This window comes from Alternaria alternata (genome assembly GCF_001642055.1).
Source record: "Alternaria alternata strain SRC1lrK2f unplaced genomic scaffold CC77scaffold_8, whole genome shotgun sequence".
In the NCBI taxonomy this organism is placed as follows: Eukaryota; Fungi; Ascomycota; class Dothideomycetes; order Pleosporales; family Pleosporaceae; genus Alternaria; species Alternaria alternata.
The window spans coordinates 228690-247129 of record NW_017306197.1 but is presented as its reverse complement, the minus strand read 5'-3'; the positions used below and the strand labels follow the sequence as shown (position 1 = coordinate 247129).

Below are 18440 nucleotides of genomic sequence, written 5' to 3'. Positions count from 1 at the left end.
GTCAAGTTCTTCGATTCCAAAACACCAACACTAGGTTCCCGAGCGCATCCGCACAGTCTCGCCAACGGAGCAAGCGTCTCATGCGCGTCTTATAGCCGCTGCTAAGCATGGCGAAGCATCTTCGACCGTGGGTCTTCGCGATCGCTCCATCGCCAGTCGCGCCCTGAGCGTGGCTCTTTTGCACTGACGTGTTTTGTTGTGCACGTTTCCTTTTTCCTTTCAAGATACCCTACATAGCCGTTCCTACCGTCGCTCATCCTTCATTATGTCGTATCTCGAGCGTCAAACGACGCGGATTACCGGCATAGAACATGGCGCTCGTCGACGCAGCGTCCTCAATCCCTCATCTTCAAACAAGGTGCCCAACGCGAAGAAACCACGCACACGACCCCCGGCATCGCTACGCGACCATCTCCCATACCCTAACTCCACCCTCTCTCCTACTTCAGGACCGTACTCCATAGGAAGCATGGAGATAGAAGTCCCTGTTGAGAATCCCCGACCGATCTCGAACATAAAGCGCAAGGGCCGGCACCTCCTGCAGTTGGAGACTGTTCTATTCACACTATACTACCCCTCCTCGTTTGGAAGTGGAAACGGGAACGCTCCAGGAGGAGAGAAGAAATGGAGTCGAGAGACATGGCTTCCAAGACCACGCATGGAAACAGCGAAGGGTTATGCGCGTTTTGCTGGCATACCAAGCTCTATAAGCATTGGTATTTTTGGCGCAACCACCATGCTCACGAAGCTACGTGGCTACAGAAATGCTCCTCCTGCAACTCATTGGCCTCCAGAAGGCAACATGAAGAAGAACGGTTATAAGATCAAGAACCAGCAGGGCAGTCCGCCCGAGGACATGGGCAAGGAGCCCAAATTCCCTCTGCTGATATTCAGTCATGGTCTTGGGGGCTCAAGAACTGCATACAGTAGCTTGTGCTCAGAGTTTGCAAGCTATGGCTTCGTCGTTTGCGCGGTGGAGCATAGAGATGGGAGTGGGCCACGTACTTTCGTCAACCACAAGAGGCGAGGGAAGCGGAGAAAGGACCCGCAGGGAGGAGGCAAAGCAACACATAGTGCTTGCGACGGGGACGAAGAGGATGATGAAAGTTTCGACAAGTTTCGGCACCTGGACCACACTGAGGAGGAGATCGCGCGAGGCTATCACCATGTCGTACGTCTCCATTGGGTTCTTTTTGGCGGTGGGTAATACGGGGCGTGATAGGCTGACGATCGCAGGACTACATCTTTCCCAAAGATAACCCAATGGATACTGCACCGAACAATGAGCACGGCGTAGACGGCGAACTTCGGAGCGCGCAGATCGAAATGCGTCTCTGTGAACTCGAGGAAGCATACCGTGTACTCAAGATCATATGTGCTGGTGATGGAGAGAAGATCGCACAGCAGAATCTACGTGGGGAGGGTTACGTTGGCGGCTCTTCAAGAGGCCTGAGTGGAATTGATTGGGCACAATGGAAAGATCGGTTTCACGTAGATAAGATGACCGTCGCTGGCCATAGTTTCGGAGCAGCGACTGTAGTAGAGGTGCTCAGGCATACAGAGCGATTTACTAACGTCCAGGCTGGAATCATCTATGATATTTGGGGGTAAGTACGTCTCTGCCCTTATTACATCAAAACTAACATACTTGCAGTGCGCCTGTAAAGCCACCAGTGGACGACCCAAAACATCGGATACACCTCCCCTTACTGGGTATCGCCAGCGAGGCGTTCATGTATTGGCAGAAAAACTGGGATGCAGCCATGTCTCTGATGAGAGAGGCCAGCGAGCATGGCGCCCCTGCGTATCTCTTCACTGTCCGAGGCTCCGTGCACATCAACCAAAGCGACTTCTCGATCTTGTACAAGCATATTTCATCGTTGTTCCTGAAGGCCACTGTCCATCCGCAAAGGGCTATTGACCTCAATGTCAGTACAAGCCTCGAGTTCCTTAGGCTAGTAGCACCAGATTCTGGAGGTGGGAAGTCTATCATCAGTAGGTGCATGACAGATGAGAAGATCTTGGAAACGCCTCTCATGGAAGACATCCCCGACGAGCACCGACCGACCGACCAATGGATAGCCGCTCGTCTACGGGTAGACAATGAGTTCAGGAAACGATTGGCCGCTGGCCTCCAGAGGAAGTTTCGGCGCAACTTCCAAGGTGGCATGGGCACTGGATACAGTACTTCTGATGAAATGTGGTGTTTCCGCAAGCCTTCTGATGAAGATCTGCAAACATGGATCAACGCAGAAGATAGGGGAGAGAAGCGCATAGATGAAGACCGAGCCACCGCACCAACTGAGATTCAGAATAGTGATCATGCAGCTGCCGATGCTCATAGATCTGCATCGTCTGCCCGGAGCGATGCCGAGACGAACGAGAGTACACTGCGAAGTAAAGACGTTGGAGATGCAAAGGATGGATCCAGCTACCGAACGGGGCATGAGGTGCGAGATAGATATGATAATGCTGAGAAAAACACTTGTGGGAAACCTGGAGAGACAGAGACATCAGCCGCTACAGGACAGGGTGAAGATGCACCGTCAAACAACTGGTTGGGTGTTCTTCCTAAGCTTAGAGATGGACCGGGTCAGGCGTCAGCGTAGTTACAGTGCTAGATTATGTGATCATACACAAGCTTTAAACGTTCTTGACCAGACGCTTAAATAGCTAACTTTAGACAGATGCAAGTGGCAGGCACAGTGTGCTCGCCTTGTAGGTTGGGGTGCATAGTACCAACGCAATTGATGTCGGCCACCTAGATAACCCGGGGTCCGTATTGCTTGTATTGTCTGGACAGCAGAACGAAAGAGACCAGCACCTTTCAGACTGTGAATCGGGATAGTGTCAAGCATCTATAAGATTTTTGCACGTCTGATTGAAGTAATTTAAGATTGTTTGTCTTTCGCAAAACTAGCCTCGTCATCATGAAGCTGATAATGAAGCGCATGATGGACTGACCGCTGCAAGCACTGTGGATTGACTGATGGGATTCTTGGCTCCACGTGATTGGTCAGGCTAGTCGGTAGTTGCCGAAACGGAAATTTAGCGTTCAGTAATCATGTTGCAAGTCGTCCCGACCTGCACCAGAGCGACAAGACACACCGCGAAACAATTGGCCACAACTATCTACCAAGATCTGACAACCTCGGTCTCAAACGTCTTGTCGATTATGATTTCCAAGAACAGTCTAGGAATGGTAGATCTGTACGCAGGAATAGCAATGTAGATGGTACCAGTATGAGCGGAGAACCCACTCGGCCATGAACCCACGGTCATGCAATCGTCCGCACCTCTCGTCCTACATGAACTAGCCGCAGCTTGTGCGGAGACGCGCATTAGCCCTGTGTAACAGCGGACCCTTGATCGATCTCGAACCTTATGAGCTGAAGCGGCCGTACGCTGAGTCGGGCACCGGACAGTCTTTTGCTTTTCCATGCTGGCTGGCTTGCGTCACGTTGGATTAGTTCTGGACGCCATACGACCCGGCGATCGCTTATTTACATATGCACAACGTCTTCCCGCTACTTTTACGCGAAAGCGATTACTTCATCGAGAATCTGGACAGAGGATTTCTGCTATTTGTACAAGTGAACGATAGCGGTGTTTCAAGAGTCGGATCGGAGTGACAGCAACCCGCAGATTCCGACTCCGGTTCGCTCTGCATTCCTTCACAAGTTTCGCTACAGGTTCCACCGAACCCCTTCGGAGACATACCTCCGGCGTTCTTACTTTGTTCGTTCTGCAGTATCAGAAGCGAAGACCAAAATCATGACGAGCTCAGAGTCGGAAGAACAACCGCAGACATCGCGAAAGCGCTCGCGCAGGAGTAATAGTGGCGATGACGGTGGTGCTGGAGGAAAGAAGGCTAGGGGACGGCCCCGGGTAGATACGCAGGATGCCACAGCCGCAGATGTGAGTGGAGACGTCGTGTCTTTTCTTTTCTTTTTGCCCTGATTCGTTATTGCTCAATCCTACAGCGGGATGGAAGATGAGAAATGTACACCTGCTCTCATCGAAAAGGCTGTGAGGCAGTGCCATTCTTCAAGCTCGACCCGCTTCGAGATCGACCTTCGTCGCCCCCTATGGACGACCCCGCTCCACCCGCAGTGCCCATTTCATCACCATTCAGCCTGAACCATTTCACACCTCAATGTCTCAGACCACGCGTCGACTATGCTGACAGATATGGCAGAGACGAAGAACTCAAATCCGTCTTGCTCAGCGAGCTTATCGCCAACGGAAAGAGACAACGATCTCATCTCTGAAAAACCAAAGCGCACAGCTTCATTCCATCATCGAGCAGATGAACAAGACTTTTCTAAAGCTGAATGAGTCAACCGTGAAGTCAGGTTTGTTGCAACTGAATCCGACATTGGCTCAGGAGTTCAAGCTGGTGACGGAGACATTTGCGAACTTGGTTAAGACAGCCAGCGAGGGTCAGTATGAGGGAGACGAAGATGGCGAACAAGGGGATCAGGGAGCTGCTGAACGCAGTGGTGCACAAAGACCAGTCGAGCCGGAAGTCGAAACTCAACACGTTGGATGGGGCTATTCCACAAACTCGAAGCCAGATGTTCAGAAGCGCCCGCAACAACAGCAACAACAACAACAACAACTATCAACCCCGGATAGCTACCTCGCACATATCAGTGCTGCCTATGGTACTGTAGACACCAGCAGGAACGATCTAGTGCCATGCCGTGCGTTTCCAATTGGCGCTGTTTTTGATCAATCGAGCCGATCTTCACAGCCCCCAGGAGATCCACCGTCTTCGCATACCTCGTCGCAATCAGCACAGCTTCCCTTTGGTCTTGTAGACTTACTCAGCCAACAGCAAGCACCCTTCGCATCATCAAACCCGCACATCTACTCCGTTCGTATACCGACGCCTGACGTTACTCCACCAATAAACAGGCTTCCAACACCTCCTACAACGAAAGTCCCGACGAAGACACTTCAACCGGTGACAACATATAGTTTCGAAGAGACTACATTTGCTAGGAGACTATCCAGGGCGGCGCTTGAGACGGGGTTCCATTTGCTGAGTCGTGCCAACGATCGTCCTACGGTACGTACCCAATTAGCCGATGTACGAATTGCCTTTTAACCTCACTGCCCTACTTCAATGATCGACAAGAGACTAACCATTGCAGTTAGGCGATAGATCGCGTCTTCAAACTCTCTCTACCCCACCAAACTCTCGATCAAATACGGAGCCGCTTCCGGACTATTATGTCCCGTTCTATTGATGAAGACCTGGACTGGTGGGAATCGCCTTTCATCCATCTCGGCGGCGCAGGAACTCACTATCCGCGACGTGATGCTGCGGGCAATATAACACATGTTAGGAATGGGTGGAACATGCGGCAAATTGGACCACCAGAGAAGAGAGTACATATAATAGAGAACACAGAAGACGGCAGGAGTGAGGAGTTGGGTGATTTGGATCTCAGTGGATTTGAGGGAGAGTGGTTCGACTGCCATGATGTGCAAGGGTATTTGGAGGATAAATACGCGTGCAAGCTCGATCCGAGAAGTTCATTCGCGGAATGTGTTATCGACGAAGAGGACGAAGGAGCGCCCGAAGTTCATAGCAGTGCTCTACGACCACGTCCAAGCATACCAACGGAGCTGCCTCGTCTCAACAATAGTTCTACCAACCCAGCGACAACTTCGTCAAACACTTCGACAAATCGACCTGGTCAGCCTTACAACATGGCAGACAATGGAGCCTTCGGTCTAGACATGTCATTCGGTCACACTAGCGACTTTCCCAGGCTCATCAATTACGATATATCTTACGATCAAACACTAGGATTAGATCTCGCCCCTGGATACAATTATGATTTCTCGCATTCCGATGGCTTTCACATAGGCGGCATGGATTTGGGCATGGATATCATGAACGACGTGACTGCGGCTTTGCCAGTGGTGAGGCAGAAGCGGAGAAAAACTGGCTGGGTCGACGTCTCAAGACTTATCGATGGTGAGTGCAAATGGTGACGAGAGACGAATAGTCCCAAGGTTGGCTAACAAAGTGACAGAGATCATTGTACGTGGCGTTTGCCTGGGGCGGTCGCCGGGATACAGGCGTAAAGATGTAGATTTAGCGGTGCGAAAGTCTCTGGTGCATGAGCATTGAGCCAGTCGTTGCAAGTACGGTGTTGAATGTACCGAGATATCCAGGCACTACTAGAAGAAGCAGCACGAGTTTTGCTTTTGATGCAATTTCTGCGGCCTAACCCAGGACCATCTGATGATTTGACGACATGTGTATCAATAGAATTATCAAGTCGCATGCATATTGCGCACAATCATTTGCTATGACATGAGTGTACGAGAACGTTCCATCATGTTGCTGCGAAGGCATTGTTCAGCTGGTTATGGTCAGTGTCACGTGTCGCGCTAGTATAGCGTTAGGCGCTAAGGAATCGGCGCCCTCAATGATTGCCGGGACGCCGCTCACTATCACTCATACATCCACGACCACGAACGCTGAGGGCACCCGAACACGTCGTACAAAGCCTTCCGTCTGGGCTAGCGATATCCGTAGAAGTTCCTTGACAGCGCAGAAGCTTCCTCAAGCGCGCGCACCTATTTGCAGCCTCAAGCGCTGACGTCGCCTGCCTGGCTTGCCTGCCTATTCCTCAAGCCTCTGCACGCGAGCGACCATCGCAAGCCTTTGTGCAGCCTTCACAGAGCCCATATCGTATACTAGATAGCTGAGACCATAGCAAGCAGTCACCACCATGTCGAACTCGGTCGTGGTTAGTATCCCCTGGGCGCGCATGCGAGCGGTGGAAGGGTGAAGGCAGGCTTGCTAACAGCGACAACCAGGGCGGTGTCTACCAGCAGATCATCGAGAAGGTGATCCAGACGTCGCAGAATGATTTCGAGGAGTCTGGCGTCGACCACACGACGCTCGACGAGATGAAGCAGGTATGTTGCAACCTGGCCTCTCCATCTCAGGCGTCGCGCCTTTCTTTCCTTTGTCGCATCACCACTGCGGCCCCTGCACCACACCGCTTGTTGTGTTTCTCGCATTCCTTGTCAAACAATCTCTCGCATCGTTTTCGCTGGCTGTGGCGATCGCGCCATGGTCGCCTGGCCTGGGATGTTGGGCGGCTGAAAGCGGGGCGGAGTTACCGGTCGGTCTGGCAGCTCGGGGGCGCCTCAGTATTTGGGTCACCTTCTTATAGCCCCTGCACAGCTCCCCCACCCGCCAAGACCAACGCATCACTTCCCAACGCGGTATAGCTTGTCATGTGACGGCTGCTTTTATATCATGTTTCACTGCACAGCCATGCAGAACATATACTGACCATCACTAGGGCTGGCAAGAGAGGCTATCTGCTCTCAAGATTGCTCACTTCCCTTGGGATCCCGCCCCTGAGCCTGTTCGTCAGCCGCCTACGGTGCCATCCAACGTCAAGGTTGACAATGATATGCCTCCCGTTTCCGGTCCTCAGGATGGCCTAAACTTCCCGAATGTGCCCGTCAAGACAGAAGGAGGATATCAGCCACCTGTTGCTAACTACCCTCCAGCCCAGACTGCGAACAATGGTTATGGTGGCAGCTATGATCAAAACACACAGCTGGCAAACCAGCGCGCGGCTGCGCTCGTCCAGCAACGCATTCAGCAACAGGGACATGTGCAGCAGCAAAACTTTCCCAACCTTGCTCAACAAGGACATTTGCCGCAGATGCCAATGCAAAATCAGCAGCAGCGGATGATGGCGCCACAACAACAGCATCAGCGCCCGCCGCAACAGCAACAGCAACAGCAACAGATGCCGCAGCAGCGTCCACCGCCGCAAAATCACATGTACACCTCTCAGACTGATGGTTCAGGTGATGCCATGGCCGACTGGGAGGCCCTGAAGGCTGCGCGAGCTGCTGATGCAGTTGAGCGTATGGCAGCAGACGACTTCATGCGTGCCCGTGTTGATGCCATGGCTATGCGTCAAGACAGTGGCCTCATGGTGCCGCTCGATTCGATGCCAAAGGGCAGGAAGCGAAAGGCTGCTGTGCGTGTGTTACAGACCGAAGATGCAGAAGCATCGTCAAGTGCACCAGGCCCTGCTCGCTTTGACGGCGACGACGATGTCAAGCCCGAAGAGGATCCGGATGATGCGATCAACTCTGACCTTGATGATTCAGAGGACGAGCTTGGCGATGGCGACAACAGTGATGACGAGATGGTCGACTACATGCTCTGTACCTATGACAAGGTCCAGCGCGTCAAGAACAAGTGGAAGTGCACCCTCAAGGACGGTATCCTGACGACGAACAAGAAGGAGTGAGTTTCACGCTGAGATGATGAAAGAAAGATTACTAACGACATGGAAGATACTTGTTCCACAAGGCAAATGGTGAATTCGAATGGTAGAGCATTCGCAAACCATTGCTAATGCCCGTGGTAGCTGAACTCGAGTTCTAAGTCGCTCCGTGCAGCGCACGAACAACACTCGATCGAGACGCGAGTCTAGTACGACGGTAACAGAAGAACCGCCCACCTCGTTCCCTCGTTTGCGACGATCACTACGGCTCGGTACGAACATCGATAACGGGCATCAGATTGGATACCAAAGCCTACTCATATGAAGTTTAAAAAGAAGAAAGAAAGCAAGAAATCCCAATAACGCACGCATTACTTGATACCCTGGATCTGGACGACTGGGCGTCCGCAATATGTCCAGGTTTACATTAGTCAAATTGAATTTTTAGTTGGGGCAAGATTAGAGGTCTGGTTGGTTTCCATACCATAAAGCACAGGCGTATCGGCTCTATGACGCTTCACATTTCCTTAGGTGGAGTTTTCCTAGTGCATTCAGGGAAGATAGTTGACGTCTGGAATCATGTTGGCGGCTGGAGCTCAGCACCTCTTTGGCTGGGTGGCTGTTCTCTGCGTCTATCAAAAAGAAGGATTCCAGCAAAACCATTACAGAAGGCATTGTACGATTGTGGGCTTCTTCTTTCGCTCTGTTCTAGTCTAGGGCAGAGTTGCAGAAATAATGAACAAACAGAATTGGCACATGCTGAAGACAAAGTCCATATTTACTGCCCGTGATTGCTAGGAGTATACTATCATAGCACGTCTTGATCTCCACTTTCCTCACCGCTTCCGGTGCCGTTGTGGATAATGGTCTCATCAGCATCTCCAGCATCACCTTCTTCGTCATCCTCTTCCACGAGCGGGACGAATCGGAAGTCGACAAAGCTTACTTTGCCACCTGTCGCATTTCCAGTCGCGGTCTGGGAACTTGATAGACCACTCTCAACCTCGATCATGAATTGTAAACTCAGTACGCCTTGAGTGTCTGCCCGTATGCTGACTTTGGTCGCAACGTTCATGGCACGCGCAGCCTTCTGTATCAAGCTGAACTTGTAGGACGAGCGAAGTACAGTGTGGGGATCGCTCAGCTGGAAGGTTTCGAGCAAATTGGCTGCCTGATCTCCTGTCTCGCTATTGACGTTGAAATTTGTGGACACAGGAGTGCGGAAGGTGGAAGGCTGGGGCTGATTGTTAAACTCGACGCGCGCAGAGCCCAGAGTGCCTGACGATGCTAGGGCGAAGAAGGGTTTACCGCGCACTGTTTTGGCGTACATGGTCAGCTTCTCCGGGCTTGTGGATGATAGTTCTTGTATTGCGTCGTATAGCCAGCTGCCTCGCATGATGACTTTTAGTGCAAGGGCCTGGCGATCAAATGGTATCTCGTCTGCATATTCGGGCTCGTATGTCGTGAGGTCGCATTGCGTGCGTATGCTTGCCTCGGTGAGAGTCACGGCTAGTGGAGCACCAGGGCCATGGTAGCTTATTCGACAAAGGTTGTTCATGCCACCTAGTATGTTGTTTCCTGTAAAGGCTGTGCTGGTCGGGTAAGGAGCGTCGCGCGCCCATGGTGGCTTGGATGTGGAGGGGTCGGTGAGACCGAAGATCTGGAGGGTCTCGAGGAGAGCGGGAAGGGATATCTGAAATGCTGGGGTGGTAGTAGATGGTGGCTCGGATTCGTCATCGCTGTCGGAGTGTTGGGAGTTGTGTAGTGGGGCAGGCGCATTGAAGGTGTAAGTTGTGAAGAGAGACTTGTCGAGGAAGGCGGAAGCTGTGGTCGCGTCAGTCTAGAGATGGGACGAAGGGACGGTTGCAGGTAGAAGTACCTTCCATGACGCTTGCCTCATCGACAGCGAGCTTGATGCCAATGTCGCTGATCTGGACGTGAGCCTTGTTGGAGAAGGCGATGCAACGAAGGAGTAGGTAGAGCTGTCGCGCAGAGCCTGACACTGCCGTCAGGATCGGAGGCTCGTCTTGGTCCATGGTGCTGTGTTGTAAGTGTGTGGGATGTAGGGTATTGCGCAGGTAGTGTCTTGAACTTTTTATTGGTATTCCATAGATTGTACACAGAGTATGCCCCTAACGCCGGACCGAGAAGTAGGAAACTAGACGTAGACGCCGACTGCGCAAATCATGTAGACTGCACCGAAGCTGTTTGCCGTCAGTCAGTCAGTCAGTCAGTCAGTTGCCGGTCGCATCTTGTGTCTTTTCGAGGCCACGTACCCGAATGCTAATGAGGCCGGAACACCGAGAACGGGGAGGTTGACGAGGGATCGGTCTGTTTGCGGATAAGCAGAGGTTCGCTGGAGGAGGGTGAAGGTGTCGCGTACTCATGCCGAAGAGCGTGGTCAGGACGAGGGCTGCGCGTCGTTAGTATAGCAGCTCCACCAAGCACGAGAGCAGAGCTTCCAGCATACATATGGCTAGCAGCACGAAGCCGACTGTGAACTGCGTGTTCTTTCCAATGGCAGGACTGAAGGGCGAGGACGCAGCAGCCTCCCAGACGTCTACAAGTGGGCTCGACATGTTTCTGGGCGTGCAATTGGGCGGGATCAAGTGTCTCTTGCGTGAAGCTGCTTTGGTGGCCTTTGGTCCTCACTGAACGGCCATCGGCCATTGATTGGTGTGGGGCCGTTAGCGTGGGAGGCGCACCTTCCCCAACATTCAGTCAACACCACGCGCAGGGCCGAGAGAAGGCGCGACTACATAGCTGAAAGCGCCCTACACCACAACATGGCGGGCGCAACCGATGAAGGTAAGTGTCCATGTCCCCGTCAGCCTCCTATCTGTCCACAGCCCTTCACTGGTGTCGCGCATCTCGCATGTATCCCCGCAACAACATCCCGCAGTTGCGCGACGTGTTGGGCTATCCCACCTCTCCGCCAACTTCACCGCTACCCATAGCTCCCCCCATAGCTCCTTCACAAACACGTCCATGTTCTCCGGACACACAGCTCCACCGACTGCAAGCTAATCCGTCTTGTCCCAAAGCCAAGCGCAAAGCGACTGCCGACCCTCCCAATGGCTCTCCCAAGCGCATAAAGCAGGACCCCTCGACCCCCTCTGCCACCGACGATGCGCCCGCACCCCCCGTGAAACGCATAGTCCCATTCCCCGAGAAACCTGCGGTAATAGAAGAGCGCAACGGAGAAATCGAATTCAGAGTCGTCAACAACGATGGGGAGAGGGAGAGCACTATTATCTTGACGGGCCTCAAGTGCATTTTCCAGAAGCAGTTGCCCAAGATGCCAAAGGACTATATTGCCCGTCTTGTCTACGACAGAACACACTTGAGTATAGCCATTGTGAAGCATCCCCTCGAGGTGGTAGGGTATGTACGCCCATTCTCCTCGTTGACAGTCAATTACTGACAGTATCATGGCACAGTGGCATCACATACCGCCCCTTCGACAAGGGTCAATTTGCTGAAATCGTCTTCTGCGCTATCTCATCGGACCAACAGGTCAAGGGCTACGGTGCCCATCTCATGTCGCATCTTAAAGACTACGTCAAGGCTACCTCGCAGGTCATGCACTTCCTCACCTATGCGGACAACTATGCTATTGGTTATTTCAAGAAGCAAGGCTTCACCAAGGAAATCACCCTGGAAAAGTCAAGATGGATGGGTTATATCAAGGATTACGAGGGCGGCACCATCATGCAGTGTAGCATGGTACCCAAGATACGGTACCTGGAGAGTGGTAGGATGTTGTTGAAACAGAAGGAGTGCGCAAACGCCAAGATAAGGGCTGTCAGCAAGAGCTACGAAGTCCACGCGCCGCCAGCACAGTGGGCAAAGGGAGAGTTGAAAGCCATCGACCCCCTAACCATACCTGCAATCAAGAACTCGGGTTGGTCGCCTGTCATGGACGAACTCGCCCGCGCACCCCGCCACGGACCAAACTACAACGCCCTTCTCCATCTCCTCAACGACATGCAGAACAACAGCAACGCCTGGCCCTTCCAACAGCCCGTCAATAAGGATGAGGTGTTGGACTACTACGACGTCATCAAAGAGCCCATGGACCTTGCGACTATGGAGGAAAAGCACGAGAAGGATCTTTACCCTACTCCCGAGGACTTCATCAGAGATGCTAAGCTCATCTTTGACAATTGCCGCAAATACAATAATGAGAGTACGCCGTACGCCAAGGCTGCTAACAGACTGGAGCGGTATATGTGGCAGCGGATACGTGATATTCCAGAGTGGTCGGTAAGTCTTCTATCCATGACGATCTACAATGCAGAATGGGATCATGGCTAACAAATCATCAGCATCTGGAAGGTGAACTAACAGGAAAGTAAGAGGTCGGTCTTCCGATTGCTTTGATTTTCCGCTGTTGAGCAGCCATTGTGGTAGCTTGCATCGTTCTATCAATTGTCTTGTTGTTGTTGTCTTTAGCGGCATTGGGAAGGTGTCTGGTGTACGGTATGTCGTATTGACGAACGGGGGCTTGGCAGGCTCGTTATACCCTTTTTTCGTACACATTTGATTTGAAATGTTCATATATTTTCCAAAGAGTGACTGCCGTAGAAAAATCTCAGAGCTTGATTGTTTGCTAGTCACCGATCACAGATCGCGATAGACTGATGTTTCCAGAGCATCAAGCCACGCCAGTAACTGTTGCCTCTTCTGCTTTTCGAGGATTGTAGGACAAGTGTGTATAAACCTCGGTATTATAGTTACCATGGAGGAATTCATATTTTGTTGTATCTGACATGATTACCGTACCACATAGAAGTGAAGGAGCAAGTTGGCCTCGTCTACTCGAAACATCGCACCTGTCTTGTGACAGGGCTTTGACGTGAGGCGGTACTGCTTGCAACTGTACACAACAATCACTGATGTGATGTATCATTTCTGCGTGATTGCCTGTTCGCGTGTTTGCCTGCTTGCATTGATTTCATATGACAAGCCAAAGTGTGGTAGCACTGAGCATACGTTCCTGATCAAACACGTAGGACCAGGCACATGGGACTAGGCACATCTGACTAGGCAGGTAGGACCAGATTCTGTGTTCGACCAAGACGAAGCGGTTGGTAACCTTGAACCAAGCCTGTGCGTCATAGTGCAGCCATGTCAACATGTTGTGTTCCTCAACCTTATTGTGGCGTTTGTAGCATGATTTATGTACTCTTTTGACGCGTTCTGAAGCGAGGCTTTGCGGTTTGGCGATGTGTTGTATGTACGGCTACTGGATGGGAGTGAGCCAACACGATGTGTGCATAGTGGCTGAGGAAATGCAGTTTGCGTATACTGGATTCGGTACGTGTTCGGGACAATGTGCGGCGTGCGATAGTGTAGATTCTGGGCTTTTGAGCATTGATGGTACGAGAGCAAGTGCGGCGGGTGAAGTCGTGGGAAAGATGTCCTGGCTGGGGTTAGAGAGAAGCGTAGCCTAACAAAATGGTAGTACCACAGCTCTACAGCGCAGGTTGATCACCTAAACAGAACCCAGTAATCTTTGCGACCACTCAGCAATTCGGATCTGGTGTTTTGCACAGAACTAATTTGTGCACCTCGCCATTTCGAGGGGGGCTACCTCAGACCTGGTGAATGTAAACATCAATCTTGTCACAACTCATCCTTCGCAAACAGCCGATCACCGGACTGTAATCTCGTTGTGATCTGTACCCAAAACTGTTCGATAAATCCTACAGAACAGCGCATCAGGTAGCCTCGTATGTGCTCGATGTGGTGTGCGTACAAAAACGTCCCTGACCCCTTGCCGCACCTGCAAGAAGTGGAGACCCTCTTACAAACACTGATAGGAGCTGTCCGAGATGACGGACATTCCGGATGCCAAAAAGTAAGTTACTCCGGTATGTGAAAACGAATCGCATCGATCATGATCCTACAAGTCGGAGGCTGATGGTAGGACTGAGGCTCCGCGGATGGCTGTGCCACTTAGTTGTTGGTATTCCGTGATTGTGATTGTAGCGGACGCCACGTAAAGTATGATTATGTACTGTAAATTGTAACTGGTCGCTTCGCGTAGGGCGGGATAGTAAGCCTGACAGTAAGTTGTGCCGAGGGCGCGCCCTAGCATGTTGTTCCCTAACACGCCAAGTCAAAGGCACAAGGAGCAAAGTTTTCCAGTTCCCGGGCATCTGTTAGATAGTAATCCTGTAACGCTGGTTTCACAGCTCATTTGGAGGTGATGCCAGCCCACACGATGGGCTACCGCATGGGGTTGGGCCCGCTGCGGGGAAGGGTCGAGGCTAGGAGGGTAAGCCCACCTGCGCATCTTGAATGACATTCATTACAGTACACTGCGTCTGAAACCATGTCAAGATCGCTCTGTAAGCCAAGAGAGCGGCTATCCAAAGTGTATACACAGGCGAGGTCCGCAACATGATTCGGCGCAAATATCTCGATGCGTGTCCTCGTGATAAGAACCCCAGCTCCCATCACCTGCAGGATACCACACAAGCGCGTTCGATGGTCGAGCGTGTTTAGCGCAGACCTGGTTATCGGAATGATGATGATAGCGTTGGCCGAGACCCGTTGGAAAGATAACCTTGAGGAACACCAGTCCAGCACTCGCTGATTGAGGCGCACGCCGTGTCTTACCATGGCGTTGGCGTGTGCCCCAGTGATTGGAGTGGGTAGGAGGGTCTCCTTGCGTCAGACGCTGTCCTTTGGTCTGATCTGCATTCCAGAGGGTCCACAGTGCATCCACAACACAACGTACAGGCGAAAATTGACAATGGTTCGCGGATGGAGTCAAGTCTGGTTTTGCCCCTGTTGTGATTGCTGCTAGATCCCGGTAATTGCTTCTGCACATGTCCCAAGAGAGCGGAAACATCGACCTCGGGGAAGACGATGGAGGTCGGGTTGTAAGGACAGAGGTGCTGCTTCGAGAACGCCACGCGAAGCCGAAAAGAGAGCCTCAACCGAGGAGGGGCGCATATTCGCCGCCGCTTATCACAGACTAGGTGGGCGGTCCAGCACGTTCATCTCCGTGATTGGCCCCAGCGCAGACTATCAATGCTGGGGAAAGATAAGAACCTGGTCGGGGTTGCAGAAGCGCGGTAGGTCGGCCGGTACTGGGAGAGGTTGACACGAGAGACAGGACCGTGAGCAGCGAGTAAGCGAGCACCAACATGAGACGGTAGATATTCCAGAAAGCGGAGACGACCGGGAGCCAATGGAGCCCTGTACTACTGTGCTCTGGCCATTGCGAAAGAGGAAGTTGCCAAGTGACCGTCCGGAGCCCGTTCAACTGTTTGTCTGGGCCTGCGACGGTGCGATCCCTCCACTTTGGTGGTAGCGCGAGCCACGGTGCGAAAATATAATTCCCGTGAGGGCCGACTCATAGGTGAGAGCCAACAGTTCCTCATCGTTCAACTCTGTTCAGGAATTGCCCTCGTGCCTATTCGTCGCCATGGCCGATGTTCGAGAAATACACACAACGCCCGGTGCTGGTGTCGCCCACAACAACGACCCGGCGCTAGACATTGCTCACGAGCACGAGCATCCTCACGTGCACCACAGCGCGCGTGCAGCCCACCCTGACAACATTGTCTACACCACTGGAACCACGGACGAGAAGACCAGCAAGTTGTTCCAGCCCAGCGCTCTTGACAGCCACCTCCACCAGCGCCATTCTGCAGGTGACGTCGAGAAGGCGGGTGGTTACGACTATGAAGTAGAGAAGGCCACGCGCAGCTCTTCCGACCCTGAGATGGAGGCAGAGAAGAAGCCCTGGTGGACTTCCTTCTCTGCTTTCTACAGGAAATTCAGACTTCCTGTGCACATCTTCCTTGGAGCGCTCTTCACCGGGTAAGGCGCATTTTCGTGTCCATTGTCTCGAGTATTTCGGGCTGACAGTATTAGATGGTGGATTGCCAGTGTGGTCGTGCACCGTCACGACAAGAACTGGATCATTCCATTCTTGTTTTGGCTGGCCATTATGATCCGCCTGATCACTCTCCACATCCCCATTACCGTCGTCACCAAGCCTATGCACTGGGTCTGGGCCAACACTGGAACGAGATTTGCAAACCTCATTCCGGAGAAGCTGCGCATTCCTGCCGCTGCCGCTCTCACTATCGCCGTCATCATTGTTGGATCTTTCGCCAGTGAGGAGAGTGAGGACAACACGCGTGCCAACCGCGCTGTCTCGCTGTTCGGTCTCCTAGTCTTCATCTTCGGCTTCTGGGCGACTTCTCGCAACCGCAGCATGATTGTTTGGCACACCGTCATCGTCGGTATGCTGATGCAGTTTGTCATTGCACTGTTCGTCCTCCGTACCAAGGCTGGATACGACATCTTCAACTTCATCTCCGAGCTCGCACGTCTGCTTTTGGGTTTCGCCAAGGATGGTGTTGCCTTCTTGACAACCCCCGATATTGCGGCCAACACCTACTTCATGTTCAGTGTTATCCCCGCCATTATCTTCTTCGTCTCGTTCGTCCAGCTCTTGTACTACTGGGGTATCCTTCAGTGGTTCATCGGTAAATTCGCTGTCTTCTTCTTCTGGGCCATGCGAGTGTCAGGTGCCGAGGCCGTTGTCGCTTCCGCGTCTCCTTTTATCGGTCAGGGTGAATCCGCCATGTTGATCAAGCCCTTCGTTCCCCACCTTACCATGGCCGAAATGCACCAAGTCATGTGCTCTGGATTCGCTACTATCGCCGGTAGTGTTTTGGTTGCCTACATTGGTATGGGCCTCAACCCGCAAGCCCTGATCTCATCTTGCGTCATGAGTATTCCTGCTTCGCTGGCTTTCAGTAAGCTTCGATACCCTGAGACTGAGGAGACTCTTACCGCCGGTCGCGTCGTTGTACCTGATGACGATGAGCACAAGGCTGCCAACGCCCTCCACGCCTTTGCAAACGGTGCCTGGCTCGGTCTCAAGATCGCTGGTATGATCGTCTCCACACTTTTGTGTATCATTGCCCTTCTCAACTTGGTCGACGGTCTGCTCACCTGGTGGGGACGCTACATCAACCTCGACGGCGACTACGACCTGACTCTTGAGTTGATCCTCGGTTACCTCTTGTACCCAGTTGCCTTCCTCCTCGGTGTATCGCGCCAGGGTAACGACTTGCTTCTTGTGGCTCGTCTCATTGGTGTCAAGGTCATTACCAACGAGTTTGTTGCATTCCAATCGCTTGTCGACGAGGACCCGAAGTCCCCTTACCACACCCTTAGCCCACGCTCGCGCCTTATCGCTACCTACGCTCTCTGCGGTTTCGGTAACATCGGTTCACTGGGTACTCAAATCGGTGTGCTCAGTCAGATTAGTCCCGGTCGCAGCGGTGATGTCTCGCGTCTTGCTCTATCGGCTCTTATCACTGGTGTCTTCTCCACCTTGTCAAGTGCATCGGTTGCTGGACTTGTGGTCCTTGACGGATCCAACTTCAGTTCAGGCTCATAGGTTTCGAGCTGAAGTCGTATGAATTAGTGCATTGCTGAGGATCCACTGTTTGGTGGTCCTAAAATATTATGTTAGTAAGCTGTTCGGTGTAGAAGATACCCATCTAGTAGTACATGGATCCTGATAAGGAATGAATACCCTCACTTCAAAATTCTTCCGCAAAAACTATGATTGCTTTGAAAAACAGAAGTGCTACGAATGTTCTGTATCCAAAATAACGGGGTATTGACACAATATGACCTGAATTCTTCGCCCTTTGACAAGAATGCTACCTTGGCATCGCCCTTTTACACACGACATGTTGCCTCAATTTGGTTAGCGTGTCCAAAAGTGGTAGTCCCTTCAAGCCTCACAACATTGTAATCTCGCTTCTGAACTCGTGTCCGCTTGTACAAAATGATGCCATAATATTGAAGATGTGGTCATGGATCGGAGAAACCCCGTTCCGTGTTTTGTGCAAAATATTATTTCGCCCCTCTGTTGTCGATGCGATATGGCAGCCATTGGTGAGTGTATGCCAATGAGTGTATGCCAATGAGTGTGACGGCTATTACGATGTTGGTGTTTCCAGAGTGTCGTTTGCGCCTATGAGAGAGCCTGCGTTGAAATATATTGTGATTCTAGTAAAATAAGACTGGGTCATGAAGGAAGGTGCGGTTAGCTGTGCTGGTATTCGCTCCTGCTTCTCCAAGCTTGAGAGAGCGCCTTCGTACCACGGA

General features: G+C 52.1%; 8 protein-coding genes across 8 annotated transcripts; 5 read left to right on the top strand and 3 right to left on the bottom strand.

Moving 5' to 3' along the window:
- Positions 1 to 4: 4 nt before the first annotated feature.
- CC77DRAFT_1019415 (hypothetical protein) lies at positions 5 to 2642 on the top strand. The gene is made up of 3 exons (XM_018524827.1): positions 5 to 1171; positions 1237 to 1607; positions 1655 to 2642. Exons 1-3 carry the CDS (start codon positions 266 to 268, stop codon positions 2607 to 2609), a joined length of 2232 nt encoding a protein of 743 aa, XP_018386903.1. The 5' UTR covers positions 5 to 265; the 3' UTR covers positions 2610 to 2642.
- Positions 2643 to 3774: 1132 nt separating this feature from the next.
- CC77DRAFT_1030299 (hypothetical protein) lies at positions 3775 to 6148 on the top strand (the record flags this gene model as incomplete). The annotated part of the gene is made up of 4 exons (XM_018526579.1): positions 3775 to 3918; positions 4199 to 5074; positions 5164 to 5992; positions 6051 to 6148. The coding sequence occupies 4 exons, from the start codon at positions 3775 to 3777 to the stop codon at positions 6146 to 6148; spliced, it is 1947 nt and encodes a 648-aa protein (XP_018386902.1).
- Positions 6149 to 6452: 304 nt separating this feature from the next.
- CC77DRAFT_803621 (hypothetical protein) lies at positions 6453 to 8620 on the top strand. Its single transcript, XM_018533263.1, has 5 exons — positions 6453 to 6773; positions 6844 to 6945; positions 7338 to 8305; positions 8356 to 8378; positions 8430 to 8620. The coding sequence occupies exons 1-5, from the start codon at positions 6756 to 6758 to the stop codon at positions 8444 to 8446; spliced, it is 1128 nt and encodes a 375-aa protein (XP_018386901.1). The 5' UTR covers positions 6453 to 6755; the 3' UTR covers positions 8447 to 8620.
- Positions 8621 to 8701: 81 nt separating this feature from the next.
- CC77DRAFT_803605 (Rad1-domain-containing protein) lies at positions 8702 to 10702 on the bottom strand. The gene is made up of 4 exons (XM_018533262.1): positions 10669 to 10702; positions 10562 to 10616; positions 10165 to 10489; positions 8702 to 10109 (listed from the first exon to the last, which is right to left on the bottom strand). The coding sequence occupies exons 3-4, from the start codon at positions 10319 to 10321 to the stop codon at positions 9094 to 9096; spliced, it is 1173 nt and encodes a 390-aa protein (XP_018386900.1). The 5' UTR covers positions 10322 to 10489; positions 10562 to 10616; positions 10669 to 10702; the 3' UTR covers positions 8702 to 9093.
- Positions 10444 to 10864, bottom strand: CC77DRAFT_1060286 (hypothetical protein; the record flags this gene model as incomplete). Its single annotated transcript, XM_018528325.1, has 4 exons — positions 10444 to 10489; positions 10562 to 10616; positions 10669 to 10698; positions 10756 to 10864. The coding sequence occupies 4 exons, from the start codon at positions 10862 to 10864 to the stop codon at positions 10444 to 10446; spliced, it is 240 nt and encodes a 79-aa protein (XP_018386899.1).
- Positions 10865 to 11160: 296 nt separating this feature from the next.
- Positions 11161 to 12643, top strand: CC77DRAFT_933775 (Bromodomain-containing protein; the record flags this gene model as incomplete). The annotated part of the gene is made up of 3 exons (XM_018534340.1): positions 11161 to 11669; positions 11726 to 12551; positions 12614 to 12643. 3 exons carry the CDS (start codon positions 11161 to 11163, stop codon positions 12641 to 12643), a joined length of 1365 nt encoding a protein of 454 aa, XP_018386898.1.
- A 1911-nt stretch (positions 12644 to 14554) lies between these two features.
- CC77DRAFT_803556 (hypothetical protein) lies at positions 14555 to 15437 on the bottom strand. Its single transcript, XM_018533261.1, has one exon. It carries the CDS (start codon positions 15145 to 15147, stop codon positions 14659 to 14661), a length of 489 nt encoding a protein of 162 aa, XP_018386897.1. The 5' UTR covers positions 15148 to 15437; the 3' UTR covers positions 14555 to 14658.
- On the top strand, positions 15305 to 18144 carry CC77DRAFT_1019406 (hypothetical protein). The gene is made up of 2 exons (XM_018524826.1): positions 15305 to 16124; positions 16179 to 18144. Exons 1-2 carry the CDS (start codon positions 15727 to 15729, stop codon positions 17719 to 17721), a joined length of 1941 nt encoding a protein of 646 aa, XP_018386896.1. The 5' UTR covers positions 15305 to 15726; the 3' UTR covers positions 17722 to 18144.
- The last annotated feature ends 296 nt before the right edge of the window (positions 18145 to 18440 follow it).

Coding starts and splice junctions, on each gene's coding strand:
- CC77DRAFT_1019415 (XM_018524827.1), top strand. CDS start 266: ATGTCGTATCTCGAGCGTCAAACGACGCGGATTACCGGCATAGAACAT. Junction 1,172..1,236: donor CGCGAGGCTATCACCATGTC/GTACGTCTCCAT, acceptor TGACGATCGCAG/GACTACATCTTTCCCAAAGA. Junction 1,608..1,654: donor ATCATCTATGATATTTGGGG/GTAAGTACGTCT, acceptor ACATACTTGCAG/TGCGCCTGTAAAGCCACCAG.
- CC77DRAFT_803621 (XM_018533263.1), top strand. Junction 6,946..7,337: donor CGCTCGACGAGATGAAGCAG/GTATGTTGCAAC, acceptor GACCATCACTAG/GGCTGGCAAGAGAGGCTATC. Junction 8,306..8,355: donor CTGACGACGAACAAGAAGGA/GTGAGTTTCACG, acceptor ACGACATGGAAG/ATACTTGTTCCACAAGGCAA.
- CC77DRAFT_803605 (XM_018533262.1), bottom strand. CDS start 10,321: ATGGACCAAGACGAGCCTCCGATCCTGACGGCAGTGTCAGGCTCTGCG. Junction 10,110..10,164: donor TGAGGCAAGCGTCATGGAAG/GTACTTCTACCT, acceptor ACGCGACCACAG/CTTCCGCCTTCCTCGACAAG.
- CC77DRAFT_803556 (XM_018533261.1), bottom strand. CDS start 15,147: ATGTTTCCGCTCTCTTGGGACATGTGCAGAAGCAATTACCGGGATCTA.
- CC77DRAFT_1019406 (XM_018524826.1), top strand. CDS start 15,727: ATGGCCGATGTTCGAGAAATACACACAACGCCCGGTGCTGGTGTCGCC. Junction 16,125..16,178: donor CTTGGAGCGCTCTTCACCGG/GTAAGGCGCATT, acceptor TGACAGTATTAG/ATGGTGGATTGCCAGTGTGG.